Source organism: Parasteatoda tepidariorum, chromosome 5 (assembly GCF_982258835.1).
Source record: "Parasteatoda tepidariorum strain Cologne lab strain chromosome 5, Ptep-v5.0, whole genome shotgun sequence".
NCBI classification, from domain to species: domain Eukaryota; kingdom Metazoa; phylum Arthropoda; class Arachnida; order Araneae; family Theridiidae; genus Parasteatoda; species Parasteatoda tepidariorum.
In genome coordinates, this window is record NC_141759.1 from 743,520 (window position 1) to 760,500 (window position 16,981).

Genomic DNA, 16,981 nt, shown 5'->3' on the forward strand with positions numbered 1-16,981 from the left:
GACATAATCAACCTCCTCACGCTGTTTCTACGTAGTCTCGTCTCGATTAAACACAACATCTGCCTGCATGCACTCGACTGCTAATGACGACACAGGAGCTACTACGACTGTGAAGTTTATACACCTCTCACAATCAGCACTCAAAAACACGTTGACCTTAAAACCAGCTCACCCGGTTTTTCACAAGTACAGCAACTAGTGGTATCCGTTCATCGAATCCTATACCTGATAAAATTCTGGTGGGGAAGTATTGTGGAGTAACTACCTCTACGAAAATTAAACATTAATTCACTGGTGTATAAGACATGCTAACTTGATTCAATCAAGAGGTATCTTTTGATAGATGAAGGTGGGCATGGTCGATAACTCCGCCCCCACAAGTGAAAAAAAGAATTCTAAAAAAATTATCAAACAGCAGCAGTCGCCACAGCAACGCATGCAATGATGACGCATGCGCACTGTTTACTATAACTCTTGAACACAGTTGAAAAGTGGGATGGCGTCCAAATAAGATGTGCACGCCATCAAACCCCAATGGGTAAAATGAATACAGATTTCAGAAATAAATGAAATTACTAGGAAATAATGTGTATAACCACGTGACAATAATCTTCAGTTTTACCCCAAAAGATTTAAGATTTTTATTTTTGCTAAAATAAAAAACGCACGCATTTAATAATTTTTCATAAAGAACATATCAGAGCTATTTATCCTGGACATAGCTCAAAATGCATTTTTAAGAAAATTGACACGTTCATTCCATATTTCAAACTATTCTTATGAAAATTATTCTTTTTTTAATAATGAATTAACTAATGAATCCAAATAAATTCCTAATGTGAAGCCGTACATTCTCCTAAATTCCTTAATATAATAGTTTTAAAATTAGTCTTTTTTGAAAAGATATGAAAAGTTAACAGTTCTTCTCACAAGGTTGACACAGAAATGTTATGTTGTTGTAATAATATATATAAATTGTATTTGTAAGGAATTTTGATTTTTAAAAACACTTTATCAGTTTGTATTCTGAATACGAGGAGATGCTTGTAAAGTTACATTTTTAATATACCAGACCAACATATCCGGACTTGGCCCCTTAATGATTATGCTTAAAAAAAAGTGAGACAATGTATTATTTGTTTTGTGGCTGAATTTGGGTTAAAGATTGGAAAGGCTGAGTTATGTACATTTTCTTAAACACGCACTTCGAGCTGTGTTCGTTTCCTTAAGAAAGCAGTTTGAGCCGTGGTCGCTTCTATAAACACATACTTCAAGCTGCGTCCGCTTACTAATACACGTTTGGAGCTGTGTTCGTTTTCATAAACGCGCATTTCAAGCTGTGTCCGTTTACTTCTATCTTTGTCCATTTTCTTAAACACGCATTTCGAGCTGTGTCCGTTTTCTTAAGCACGTAGTTTGAGTCGTGGTCGCTTCTATAAACACCTATTTCTACTTTTGTTCGTTTCTATACTTCTTAAAAACGTATCTCGAGCTGCGTCCGTTTCCTTAAGCATGCAGTTTGAGTTGTGTCTATTTCCTTAAACACACATTTCTAGTTGTAACCATTTTCTTAAACACGCATTTCAAGCTGTGTTCGCTTACTTCTATCTTTGTCCATTTTCTTAAACAAGCACTTCGAACTGTGTCCGTTTTCTTAAGCACGTAGTTTGAGTGTTGGTCGTTTCTATAAACACTTATTTCTGTTTTTGTTCGTTTCTATACTTATCTCGTATCTCGAGCTGCGTCCGTTTCCTTAAGCATGCAGTTTGAGCTGTGTCTATTTCCATAAACACACATTTCTAGTTGTGACCATTTTCTTAAACACGCATTTCGAGCTGTGTCCGTTTACTTAGACACGCATTTCGAGTTTCCGCTTCCTTAACCACTCATTTCTTGCTGCGTCCAGAATAGAAAGTTCACAGGCGATATCTTGAAAATTTAAACAAAGTCAAAAATATCAACTACCCAATCCTATCTGATTCTTAAATCTCTCAACACTTCCTGGTATTGAAATCAGTACTTAATGTGCGGGAAACGAGACGATCAGTACTAATGTCTTTTCTGCTTATTTCAAGTATGTCTTCTTCTATACTTCTGTACTTTCAGAGATTCATAGTTAAAGTGCAAAATTCTCCTTTCTTCACGCAAAAAAAGTGTCCCCTGTTTGATGTTTTAAATGATTTCGACTCCATTTGGTATTCCCGAATAAAAAATATTTAAATTGATTTTCACTCTTTGAAAATTATAGAGATCTCGTTATGTCATTACGACGTTAAATGCATCTCAAAAAGTTTCTGAATCTCTAAGAGTTAAAATGAGTTTTTGAGTCTAGAGAAAAAGTTGTTTTTCTATTTAAAATCAGCATTATCAAAAAAGATTGCAAAAAATTAATTTAAGATTCGCAGAAACCAAGTTGTGCCAAGTTTCAAACCAAGCTTGGAATCTGCATTATTAATAGGTAGCAGTTAAAAAAGTATAAAGCATGCCATATGCTTTAACTTTTTTATGCAATCATACATACAAAAATATGACCCTATAAAAAAGTTAAGGTACGTACATATATTTCCTGTTAATTCATCGATACTAGTGATAAGATGATAATTACCACGTTATCGGTGATATTGCTGTTAAATTAATTTTAAGAGAGCCGTGTTTATATCAGTATAATTACCTGTAGATTTTTTGTGATAAAATAGCAGTCCCTACTTAAGATAGCTCTACTCACTTCTTTTATTGAATATATTAATACCTAACTATCCAATTCGCCTTCAAATTCCATGCGGTGTACTTTTAAGTCACGAAGGGATTTCTCTGCTGCCTCATTAATAATCTCCTGAAATTCATTAAACTTTTAGAGGAACTGAAAGCATTTGCCGCCTATTGAAATAGAAAAAAAAAACTTTTGCTCTCTAGGGAAATAGCAGTAAAAGAGAGAATTATTTTAAAAATGAATTCCCTTCGTGTTTCGTGCTCTTCAAAAAGACTAGGAGTTTCATTTTGATAATAAGAAAACCTATTAATATATTCTATTAAATTAAAAGAAATCGACATTTTAATACTACTTATTATTGCTTTTCAGCTTTCAGACTACGCAGTTTACAAATCTTTTTTTGAAAGAAAAAAGTCTCATTTGAATAATCTTTTTTTTAAAAAAAAAAATCAACTTTCAATATTAATTTGAAAGTTCTTGAATAAATATTAAGATTAAAAAGTATGCATGCAATATTTGTTTATATCTTTACAGAATCCTGTAAATGAATTTTTGAATTTTTTTAAGAAATATTTTTTTTTTTATCATTCTTGCATTACCTGCCTTCAAAAGTCTCTATGCTCCTAAATTTAAATGTATAATCTATTCTTTGGAACTACAGTAATCGCTTCTTTTGAGATGAGGAAAGAAAAGGCTCGAAAGTAAAACTTTCGTATATATTACAGACTTCTTATTTTCTATGAATTTAAACTTCAGAAAAAAGTAGAATGCAATTATAATAAATAAACTAAGGATGAATTTGTATTTACTAATGGATACTAAAATTCAAGCATTAGATGGAGTCTGATTTAATTAGTGCAATGCAATTTTTAAAAAAAAAAAAATTTTTTTCCAGCATTAATAGAAATACCTTTTTTTAAACATTTCCCCCCAACTTTTAAAAATGTCAAAAATATTATTACCTGTTATTTAGGATTATATATTTTATGTGTCGCTACAATGGGAACATTTTTCGAAAAAATACCTGTTACGAACTAGTCTTTAAATGGTCGTAAGCTTTCCGTGTTATCTGAGATGTTTTCTATAAGAATCTGAAAAGGGTTCGAGGGTGTTTTGTGTGGGGAAAAAAAACTATCGTAGTTTCTTTTTTAAAGATGAGACGAGGGAAAAAAATCGCCTTTAAGTTTCCTCGTTGGGAGGCTCGTGTCGGACAAGATTAAAGTTCAAGACTCCTCTCTGCAGAAATGAGATCCATTCATCCAGGGCATCTCATCTTCTTATCTCCCCCCCTCCCTTAAACTCACCCCTCCGTCTTCGTTCTTTTTGTTTTGCAAACAAGTTTCATTAAACTTTCTCTTCTTAGTCTGCCTTTTACGAAAATTGAATCCGGTGTCGAACGGGGGGGGGGATGCGAATACATGAGAATTCTGCCACTACTCCCACTCCTTGATCGCATCGTTCCATTGTTTCGTAGTAACGTAAGATGCTGAGGAGCAGATCTATTCACCCCCCCCATCCCTTTTCTTTATTGAGGAGCTATTTATTTGAATGGGATGAGATGAAAAAGAGTTTTTTTTGCTCCTAAATTGATGAATGATAATTTTCATTTCATCGTTCATACTTCTGTATAATGAATGTATTTTCTCTTTTTCTATATTACTTTTTTTTCCACCAGTATTAAAAAATACAAAACATTTTCTTGAATGTATTAAAATACTTTGTGGTCAAACTATGGCAAGTCCACCCCTCTTTTGTAAGGACCCCCATAGTACTAATATTTTTCCTTCTCTGCAGTAAAAATCATGATTCACAAGATGTTGCAACAGTGAAACATGCAAAAATTTACCATTTGTGGTGCATTGCTTCAGAGTTCACCTGATATGCACTGTTACAATTTTCATTCTAAAATTACGGAATAATAACCGGCAGCAGTCTGTCTACGGTTCCAAAACCATTTACAACTAGTATGGTTAAGAAAACATAAATGTAAAACTATACGGTTTCTTAACCATTTACAACTAGCATTGTTTCAGAGTCGAGCAAAAATTTAACTGGACATTGGAGCTAGACTTTTCTTTAGGTAATAGACACTGGAGTTTGGTTGTGGTAGAGCTGTGTTTTGTTTAATAAACAGTGGAATGTGATTTAATTAATTTATGTGGTTGTTTCCCGTATCGTAAGAAATGGGAAGTACTAAACTTTTCGTGTTAAGCAGCTCTATGTTGCTGCAATCTAAGCATGAATGAGAGTATCGTATTCCAATAGTCCAGGGTGACAAATTGTGGAGTGCATGACACTGGAAACTCTCCATGTGTTGAAAGGAATGATGAAAATATTGTGGTGTCAACACTGGGACTCGAACCCTCGTTTTAGATCGTTGGTCATGAGATAGCCAAATTAGTTTTCTCAGCTATAATATCTACCTACCTGCAAGGAAATAAGTAGCTTTATTAGGTATGCCTAGTTGGTGCGCTGAAATTCCGGTTGTTTAACCGTATTTGGGGGCAGCAGTTAAAAAAAGGTTTTTCCATATAATTCCTATTTAACCATTTTTTTCGAAAAATTTCTAACAGTATGAGGAGGAGGAATCATTGTTTTTTTTTACCATTACTTATATATTGTTACTGTTATGTACGAAATTTTATTCACGTTATTTATGTATATCGTATGTTAACAATGTAATTTGAATTTTTTTTATCTTAACTAATACATTTTATTTATCAAATAATCCTCTATATCTTCAAAAATGAGATCAATTACTAGAATGAATTGCAATTTGTTACATAAAATTAATGATAAGCTAAATAATTTAAAAATAATTTACATTTTTCATGATATACGCCTAACATTAATTATTTCCAGAAATGTCAATGTACTTGAAAAAATGATCATTTAGAAACATTATATTCATAGCCACATTTTTAAATTAATTTCATTACTTGAAAGTTCAAATCTATTTGCTACAAAAGTGCTTAACAATTTTCCTATAGGCTGAACTAACAATAAAGATTAATTTAGCTCTTAATACCATTTTACTCATTCAGGGAAACTCTAATAATATAGGAATTTTTATGTGACTTTTTCCCCCAATTCAGCTCAATGAAGGGTTAAGAATAGCATTCAATGTTGTAGCTGTTGTTGTCTCAGGCCATCTATGGCCAAGAATTCGACCGACTTCCGCCATACATCACAGCCGTTCACAGCAGATCCATTCATTCATTCATCCTCTGATCGTAATTTTGATTTGATCCAGAGACTTCACTACCCCAGAGGTATTGATTTGCTTTGGAAACACGTTTAACATGCACCAGTCACAATTTACTACACGGAGAGTCTTGGGCCGGCTGGATTCAAACTTCCTTCCCACGAACGTGAGTCCAGCGCCCTGCCGACCAAGCTATCTCGGCCTGTAGCATTCAATAGCACTCTGAAACAAATTTAAATTATTACAACATCAAAGATAGATAGATACAAGTCTCTCTTATTATATATGCGTGTCTGATTCATCATCACTGAACTTAACCTACAGAAACATGATTTCCTTTCTTGACACCCACTAAGGAAGGACCCTTCCACATTAACTAAGTTGCTTAAAGGGGTTGTAATGTATAATAATAAAATGAAGAGTGTGTTTGCCTCATATAACTCTAGAAAAGTTTCCTGAAATTTGTACTGTAGGTGAAGAAGATAATTTGAGACCTCAATCCTAAAATTCATTTAAAAATTTAATAGAAAATTTGATCGTTCGGGTGAGGCATTTTCTGATTACTTTGGTGATATGTCATTGTTTTAAATTAAACTATAGACAAAAAAAAATTTTAAAAAATATTTTAAAGATATTATCAGCGATGTTTACTAGTTTATAGCTCTCATTATTTAAAATGAAGTTTACTGAACCTTCTTTAATAATTAATTACTTATTAGTTGCTATGTCATATAAAGAAAATGGTAGCGTGAACGTAGTAGCATGAGCGAACTTTGCCTCCAAATTAGTATTTCTAAAGTTAACTAAAGAAACCTCGTGTTGATACTTTTCATAGTTATGATTTTAAAATATCTATCTATATGCTCTATCAATGCGTGTGTCTGTAAACCGGATTGTTGGTATACCATTTGCTCTAAAAATACGACCTTAACTTGAAGCTACATGAGTATTGTGGTGTGATCATGGGATCACCACACTGTTTATTTTTCCTAATACCTACTGGGCTGTTTCCAACAGGAGCGCCCTCTTCGTTGCCTTTGCAGGATCTCTAGAGCTCGACTCCTATCTCGTCTTCAGAGATTCTCGCAACCGCTAAGGAGGGGACGCTATTTTGTGGAGATAGATCAGTATTCCTCGTAGATCTCGAGAGAGTAGCTTCTTCTTTTTTTGAGCTGCGTGTATGATTGTTTTTTATCCCCCTGTGTGCTTCAAGTTTGTAATAATTCATATATAGTTTTACTTTTTCAATTCCATAAATTCAACAAATTGCAAATCATCTATTTCGTAAATTTTAACTGCAGATGTCTCAAATATGCTGATTACATAAATTTAATATTTTACTCCCTGAAGCACACAGGGAGGACTCAACACGTGAATGTGTTGGAATTTTAAATTAATGAACTTGTCATGAATTCTTATTATGTTTGAACGTTGATTACTGACTAAATAAAGAAAGGATAAGATTATCGAAAATTGCTTCCTGTGAATCACTCACCCATGCGGTCCTGTGAGATGTCTACACCGAATATCAGTTCCTGATCAGGAAATCAATCTTAGGTAAAGTCTGCGCCACATCGTTAAGGGGCACCTGATGAAAAGTTCAGAAACTGGCGATCATCATTCATCTCTCTCCACTATGCAGGCCAACGCGTGAACAAGTATAATTGTAAACAAATTACTAAGTCCGATTTTGACTTTTTAAGCGTTACATTTTTAATATGAAGAAAAAATGGAATTTTCTTGATGGTAGTTGAAGCCAATTATTTCAAAATAAATTATAGATAATTCAGTTTTGTCAAATATTTTAAAGATAACATCAATGATATTTGCTTGCTTATAGCTCTTATCAAAAGAGCTATTTTTCACGTTCTTTAATACGTAATTATTTTTATTCGTTATGCAAGGTTAGCTGAAGGATCAACATAATCGTAATATAATAGGCAGACTACGTCACCAAATTAGAATTTCTAAGGTTATCTGAAACCACGTGTTTACTTTGCTTGTAGTTATGTTTTTAAAACGTATTAGTATAAAAATAAATAATTTAAAATCAACTGTAATTGAAATAAAAAGAAGTTTGCATTGAAAAGCAAAATTAATAGAAAAATGAAATTAATTTGTTTTGTTGAGGATAAACATGAAAATGAACGGAGAAATATTACTAATTAGCTTAAGAGGAACTTTAAAAATCATTATGCTGTTATTAATGCCAATTGTGCTTAATTAATTTTGGTAATAGATGCTAAACGAATTGAAATAATCAGCTGCGTACTAAAACGCAAAATTTACGAAATTAAGTTTGTTTAAGAGAAAAGTAATAAATCTTCTAACTATTATTTACGCCTTTAATTAGATTTGATAACAGGCACTGTTGGTGATTGTTACAGTTTTAGTAGGTAGCGAATATACTAATGAAGGTGCAAATTCATGATATTAGTATATTTGGTACCAATTAAAACAGCATCAATACTGTTTTAAATACTATATAAAAAGGAAGTGACCAGAGAAATATTGTGATACATCATGAGTTGATCACTAGAAACAGCATCATGTCAGATGAATAATTACACTTCGTCTTTACAACTAAAAACGTACTTAGCTCACCCTAATAGTGTTAAACCACAGGCAATAAAATTATTTTAGCTTTATTAGCTGTGTTACTAAATGTCTTTTAGCTTTTTGTTGGATTGAAGTATTATTTAGCATTGATATATTGATTATTCTTTTTTTTCACCCTATACAAAAAATAGGAATTCAGCTAGTAAAGAACAAGTTCGGTTTTTGATAAAAAGAGGTTAAAGTGAGAGGTTTCACTGCTTATTTACCCAAAAAGTCTCATCATACGAAGATTGTATTTAAACGCAGCGTTTGCAATTCGTAATTTTATTTTCTGCTCTTTAACGATACTGTAGAAAATTTCATGCATGGAAAGCTCGAGTTGAGTTATTACTAAGCAAAATCACAAAACATTATGAGAGGTATTTTACTGAACATGTACAGAATAGAATTTTTAGTGTTGTTTTTAAATTGCAGGCAAAAAAATGTTAAAATGGTTAAGATGATGAAAAAGCCATCTGACAGTAGTCATGAGTGGTTGCGATTGACTAAAAGTGATTTTGAGATGGATTTGAAATTTACCTTTAAAAATATTCTCTTAAAACTCTGGGTCCAACATATTGGAAAACATTTGGTACAACTTTATCTCATAAAATAGTATATTCAAAGATTTTTTCTGTTTGTATTGCTTCACAAAGTGATTGCTTATGTAAAAATATAATTTGTTCTACCCTCGCTGTTTTTAATTAAAAAAATTAAAGTAGGATTGGAAGTAAAATTCAACTAACCTTTCTGGTGGATTTTGTTTCATGACCAAAATGTGAACAAAATTATCTATAACTATAAAAATATCCTGCAATGTACAAAAAAAGGATTAAAAATTGACGATGATTAATTTCTATGATTTTTTAAAAAAATATTTGATCAAATTTGCTTTTTCCAGAACTTCATATTAAGCAAATAAAGCATTATTTAAAGCTCGGTTCTCAGGAGAAGAATCAACAGTTTAATTTACGAATAATTCTCTGATTGCTCCATTTTTTAGTTTCAAATTAATCTGTCATTTGCTTTTATCACCTGCAAGTGCATAATATTAATAATATTATAAGTTAATATAATTTTTCTTTCTTTCAGAATAAGCATGGCAATGGATTTGTCGAAATTTCACACAGCAGCACTTGTCGCCCTCGTTGTTATCTGTTACAAGAATTCTTTAAATGGAGAATTAGTGTTCGACGATCTTCCTGCAATCAGAGACAACAGAGATATTCGACCTCACACCCCACTCTCCAATCTTTTACAAAATGATTTCTGGGGAACACCCATCAGAAAGGTAAACCGTAAAATACGTTATAAATTTAAAGTAAAACTTATTCGCATGTATCTTACTCGACTTTTCAATGATTCGAAATAATTTAAAATTCCCAGCTGGAAAATCGAATTCTTTCCACCACGGTCAAGTAGTAGTTTATTTACATCACACTGGAGCTGCTAAGTGAACTATTGGTGACGGTCTGGGAAACATCCCTGAGAATGATCCGATGATATGAAATCACAATTTTGATCCTCTGCAGAAGGGATGCCTACCCCGCTTTAGTAGCTCGACGACTTTACGGTGGAACAGTTTAACGAGAACAACGAACCCTCTGTTCCTTCGCAATCTAATCAAAATGGTCACACATCCTTTCACACGGCTGCAAGTGATACTTTCTTTTGGTGATCTACAGGAAACTGTGTCTTATGATCTGCCCACTGTGGAACCCAGTCATGGTCAAACATTTCAGGCTTTTACCTTAAAACCGTCATGGACAGAACACAACGTACTTTGGCTTCGCTTTAACGGCGAGGTCCTCGCCTGAGCTTTTCTCCAAAGCCATCCTTTTTCAAACAGCGTTGCTCTAACCGAATACTTCACTTGAACTTACGGCGAACATATTTTTTTATTGAATGATTGCATAGACGTTATAAAAACGATTTTATGATGTTTCACCATTATTTACATAACATCCTGAGAAAACAATCTTCCCTAACTGTCTCTTAAACTTCACGGAGTGACTACGAATGGGAGAGATTATTGCCTAGTGAATTTTGGACGAGTGCTATAACTGAGTTCACTTTATGAAGGGGGTGAACTTTTGCAAAGAGAAATATTTTGAAAACCTTGAGGATGCGTTGGCAGTATTTTGTAATTCTTATAAAATTCAAATTATTATAATTCATATTTTTTGAATAATATATAAATCAGTTTTATATATTCACAATTTAAAATGACTCCGCAGGAGATAAAGCGCTTCCAATGAAATGAAATGGGTTCGATCGCCCACGCACTCAGTGACACACACAGTGACAGTGGTTCTCACAGTGAGTGATTGTCACAGTCACAGTGGTTCTGAGAAATGTCACTAGTGGTGTGGTTAGAGTTTCTTCGCGGAACATTTCTTGTTTTTAATCTTCATTCCATTGGGAAGTCTCACACGGAAGTGTTGGGTTTTGAATATGGAGTGGACCACATTGCAGGTTGACCTCAGTATTGAAAAAAGTGGTCACAGATGTGTCACAAAGTAGTTAGAAATTTCAAATGTTTTAATTTCGCTATCATTTAATGAATTTCGTTGGTAAGTTTCAACGCAAATATATAATAAAATTTTTGGTAGGATAAGAATGATCTGAAACATTTCGCTGCTATCAGTTTTCAAAAACAAAATCAGAATTTATATATGGATCAGTTGATAGTACTGGTGACGCAGTTTTATTCGCAACAAAATGACTAATAAATACAGAATGAATAACTGACGTACTTTTCCAAAAATCTCTCTTTTATTAAATCTTTATTTTCAAAAAATTATTAACTTTCCAGTACGATGACTCGCAAAACTGAATATATTTATTATTCTTTTTCACTTCCCAACGAAGTGAGAAATAGTCGATATGCAACAGTTTGTAAGCTTCACATGTCAAAACACGTCCTTCCAACCACCTGTGACGACAATCGATATTCTCTGTGAGAACTGCATCAGCCACTAAATAATGACTCCGGATCACTCGCAATAGTTTTTATTCATGTTTGTTGTTATAAAGAGGAAACATTTGTACTTAAATGAGAGATGCCATTAATAGGTTATTTTTGTTTAACCAAAGAGAAAAAGGAACTATAAAAATTTATATATATATATATATATATATATATATATATATATATATATATATATATATATATATAATATAAAAAACTTTATTTAATTTTTTTATGTTATTCCTTTATCTAAAATTCACCGCAACAAAGAATTATTTTCCCTCCATCAATTTAATAGACCGATTATAATTAAGTTTTCCCTAAGACGAAACATTTTGCTGATTTATTTTGCAAGATTTTCTCTAACTTTTATGGAGGAGCACTTGGATTTTGAGTCACTTGGATGATTGCTCTCTCTCTAATAATAATTAAATAAATATTGTGCCCTCTTCCTCTGACTAAGACCTGTTTTATCATTCCTCTCGGTAATGTAAAAATAAAGACTTGTTTGATGAAATTCGGAGGAGTTTCTAGTTATTGCTTTTCAACATCTTATCTCCCTGCTTTCCTAGTCAACCAAACAGTCATAGAGTATCTCCTGTACTCACTGCTGTGCATTCTGATAGAGGTTTTGTCTTTCTTAGCTTAAACTTATATTTTCGATACTTAATGTTTGTACTTTCATTACTTCAATGTTTACAAAGATTCTGAAAAATATATGCTTTGGCTATATTATAATATAAAATATATGTTATGTTGTTTATATTCAAGGGTGTGGCTTAAACCACCTGTGGCTTTATCAAAATCAAATAAAATATCCGTTAGTGGCACATGCTCAATTACACAATCATTTTCTGCATTACATCCATATTACACTCTTTAACAAAGGTATTTTTCATTTGCTTACCATTTATGATTTATTATCGAGAATAGCGCAAATCAATAAAATTAAATACGATGTGGAAACAGAACTAATAAATGGTGCTAACACGAGTGATGCTCAATAGTGGGCACCGAAAAGCAATCCCAACACCAAAGCATTTCATAGTGCCCGTATTTACATAGTGATTAGCCCCAGCTTACCCCTGCGTCTTATAGTGGAACACTAAATCAAGGAAACACTAAAATCAAGGAAATGTTAGAAACAGCATCCATTGCAGTTTCTTGCCAGATGCCCAATGGATGCTCACTTAAAACATTGATTCATATGATAGTATTCTGAATAATTGTATTTCTTCCTCCTTTGGGATTATCTTATTCAACCTCATAATTTGTTGATAAGTTATTGGCTGCACCTTCAGCACCCAGTCATTTTTATCCATACTTCCCCAGAGTGAGAATTAAGTCCTCCTGCTGTGTTCTTTCTTTTTGTTTTCATGCCATTTCTTCTAACATTTCCGTTATTAATTTCATCTTCAACTGCATGAATGAAGGATTTCTCAATTTGGGCTTTGACCAGGTATATTCCCTCTCCAAGTCTCAAACTTAAATTCTTGTTCCTTTTTCGTTCAGGGGCAGTTTCAATGGGTACCCATCCTTTCTTTTTCCAAATTTATTTGCTTAATATCAATCCTGAGGTTAGTAGGGTTCAATGAGTTGATCAAGTCTGACTAGATCTTATTTGATGGAATTTGATAATAATGACGAATTCTTTCAGTTTTGGAGGCTGGGGGGGGGGGGGTCCTGAAAGCTTCCTCTTCAATTGGTAACTTCAGAGTAAGATCTTCTATTTTCATTGATTATAATTGACCTACCTGACTACGTAAGTCAATCATTCTTAATAAAAAAAAAAGCAGTAAAAGTATTAAATTAATCACTAATAAACTCAATTGCATTAAGATTAATAGGAGAAGGCTTGTTGGTTAAAATCACCAAATCGATAATTTAAAATAAAAGCATTAAATAAAATAAAATCTAAAAGCAATTTATAATTAATAAAAAGGGTGAAAATCAATTAAAATTTAAAATAGCAGTAAAAAATTAGAATACACAGTTCAAATACTTGATGAATCAGTCTATGACAAATCAGTAGGCAACAAAGTGATTGCAAAATTCGTTCTCTCCCAACTAAATGAATTGGCATTAAAATCATTATTCACATTCAGAGTAACATAGTTATTCGATTTGTCAATCAATCGGTGAGATTGGATCCAGTTAGTGTAATTATATGTATAATCTATCAATTGATCAGGATGTTGACAATGTCCATTGAGGTCACCAGATCAGTAAATGCTGATCAAGAAGTTTATCTTCTTCAATCGATCAAAATCACCAAAATGATTCATTATCACAAGGATAAGGGTGGCACAATCACTTGTCTCATCAATCAACCAGATTACGCGATAACCACTCGATTAATCACAATTAATCGAGATAATAAGAGTGAATCACCAGGACTTTAACAGCCCAATCAGATTTACAGATCTCAGTTAACAGTCGCTTAAATTGGTAAAAGTTGAATAGTTAATTAGGTAGATAAATGATCAATAATTCCTATATATATCGATGTACAGCCAATAATAAAGAATTGTAACAATCAGCAAAGACAGTCAACCAGTTTATAATCAAACATCCAATGATGATCAATCAATGGAATCTGAAGTCGATGATACTTGTCGAGTTAGATCAATGAAAAAGCTGCTTCAAATATGATTCAACATGCATTACTTGACACAAAGTAAACTACTATAGTTTTTTCAAGGTCACCTGGATCAATGTCACGATAATATTGATGTGACGTTAAAAGGACAGATTTGAATCAAACAAACAGAGCTAGTGTACTTCAATTAATAATGATCATTCAGTTGAAAATAAAGTCAGAAATCAAATCAATAAAACCTGATCAATAACAGATCAGTTAAAACTGAGCACTAACCTTAACTTCGATAAAATCCATAGTAATTTGTAATCCAACATTATAGCATAACTACACTTGTAAACACTAAAGCAAACTTGAAACACACATGAAAACACGAATAATCGTTGAGATTTACTAGAATGTAAAACATTTCAAAACTCGGTGAAATTAAAAACAAGTAAATTTTTTTGGAAAACTGTTTTGCTGATTTAAAATTTTAACCCTTTGCTGCCGCATTAAGCTTATACATGGGCGTCATGCCGGTCGGAATTAATTTTCTTTGAACGAACAGTAATACATAATATCCAAGATTATGAAGGAAAAATAAAATTTATTAATTCTTCTTTAAACTTTATCTATAGCACTACAATATGTTTTTAATTTTATATAAAATTACAGTTTATAGTTCTTCATCGTATGGTACCTCTCAAAGCAGTCTCCAATATGAAGCCCTGGTAGCAAAGATAAATAGTTTGGCATCTTTCGCCTTTAATTTTTCTGTTTGAACATTCAGAATAATCTCTACATCTTCAGAGTACCGCAATATATGTAGTTTGCCTAACATCTTTGCTGTAGTTTCTGACAGCAGACATACGGCTGGAACTGTAAAAAAGCATTGGTGGCTGAGAGTAGACATACGACCACAAAGTGTTAACTCAACATAAGTTTCGATTTCCAGAAAATTAACAAAGAAATTCTATTGATGTTCCATGCTCCTTAAAATTATAAGATTTTATAAAAGTTTTTGCAATCAAAAATCATACAGTCTTTCTTACATAATGTTGTCAAAAATGCTGTTGTTTTAAAAGTTTTTAAACAGTCTAAAAAACTATTATGATCAGCAAAACTATTCAGTTCCTCTTCTGCATCTTTACTTTCTTTGCTAAGCATTAAAGCTAAGTTAAGCTGTTCATTTTCAAATCGAAAAACTCTTTCTGTAGGAGATTTTTTTCCCCAGATCCAGAATCGAAATAAAGAGTTTTTAAGACGAAAAGGAATTTTGAAATAAATTTAATTTACGCTAGTTTCAGAATGTAAACAAACATCTGCAAATACTAAATTAAAAACAAAAACTTTATTGCAAAAAGTATTTTTCATAAACTGTTTACTTTATGCGGAATTTATTGAAAAAAATTTAATTTACTTCAATATCATAATGTCAATGAACCTTTGAACTTTGATCAACTTTAAACTTCTCGAAAAACATCGCTTTAAAGGAAGCATCGTTTAAAAACAGATTAAATTTATAGTCGGGATGCTATACGTTATTAAGTTAAATAACCATTGTACATAATTAATGTAATAAACATTTATTAATTATATTTACTGAAATACAAAAGTTCTTAATCTAATTTGTAAATGTACGACACTTCTTTCCATAAAAATGTCATTAAAAATACACCCAACATCAAAATGTCAACAATTCTAAAGAAGAAACTTGAAGAACAAAATGAATAAAAACTTGAAGTAAAAAAATAAGCAAATAAGAAATAATTTCCTTCTTTAGATAAATATTCGCTGCATATAACCTTAGCAAACAATAAAATATGTACTTAATAATTTATCTTTACAGAAATATAAAAGCTCTTAATTTTATTTGTAAAATATAAGATACTTTACTGCAACAGAATTGTAATTGAAAGTAAATCCAAAATCCATCAGAAAGTCAACAAATCTTTGAAGTACAAACATCTAAATTTCCACACAGTGAATTCATATCGAGTGCCATTGCTGGAATTCGAGTCAGTGTCACTTAATTGGGAGGCGAGCGCTCTATTCTCTGAGCCACCACGGCTAAAGACGTATAATTAATATTTTTTGTCAAACACACTCCTTCTCCTCGTACAAGGGCTCAAAGGAAAAACATCTAGGTTACATGAACCTAAATCACCTCTTCACGAACAGTTCACAATCTTAGAAGTGTTAGTTAGAGTGAGCAATCCGTCTTCGTTAACAGATCCATCCCTCCGAAGCCACGAGACTTTGATTTTAACAAAAGGTAAAATTATTATTTAAATTAAAAGAATGAATTTCCTTACAAAGTTACATCTCAGGAAGAAGAAATTATTTTTCTGGAGATTAGTTAAAATTCATGACAATAATCAGATTGATACTTGAATTCCATTTCAAATTCACAATTTTTAAGTTTATTTTCGTTTAATTGAAATCCCAAATCAAAGTTTTTGATGGTTTTCCATTAATGGACCAACATAATCTTGATAGTAATCATCGATTATTCCATCATGAACCATTATATTTTTTGACGGTAACTAACATAAGTAATCATCACCTCAATGTAGGAATTCGAAATGATTTATGATGATCCAGCATAAGAGTAGGAAATTGTTTAAATGGTTTGTTCATGTTGAACTATCCGAAGTTTTCATCATAGTTTCTTAGAAATCAAACGTTGTAGCGATCGCGAACCACCATCACCCATTGTAGGAATACGGACTGATTTATGATGGTCCAACATTAAAAAAACCCAAATTGTTTTGATGGTATATTCCCTGTGAACCAACAAAAATTCCCATTAAACCATCATGTATTGTTGGAATCATCATGGACAATCACTGATCATCATGGATTGTTAGTCCATGACAATCAAACTTTTCTTGGTGATTAACCATCACAGTGTTA

General features: G+C 32.3%; 1 protein-coding gene across 3 annotated transcripts in view; it reads left to right on the forward strand.

The window, feature by feature from the left end:
- The window catches only part of LOC107453289 (protein O-mannosyl-transferase TMTC3), a 268,366-nt gene that overhangs the window by 162,473 nt on the left and 88,912 nt on the right, over window positions 1–16,981 (forward strand). For all 3 annotated transcript variants that reach the window (XM_043049050.3, XM_016070054.4, XM_087163097.1), the window contains one exon: window positions 9,606–9,804. In XM_043049050.3, the coding sequence (XP_042904984.2) occupies window positions 9,613–9,804 (192 nt within the window). In that variant the 5' untranslated portion in view covers window positions 9,606–9,612. The remainder of the gene's footprint in view (window positions 1–9,605; window positions 9,805–16,981) is intronic.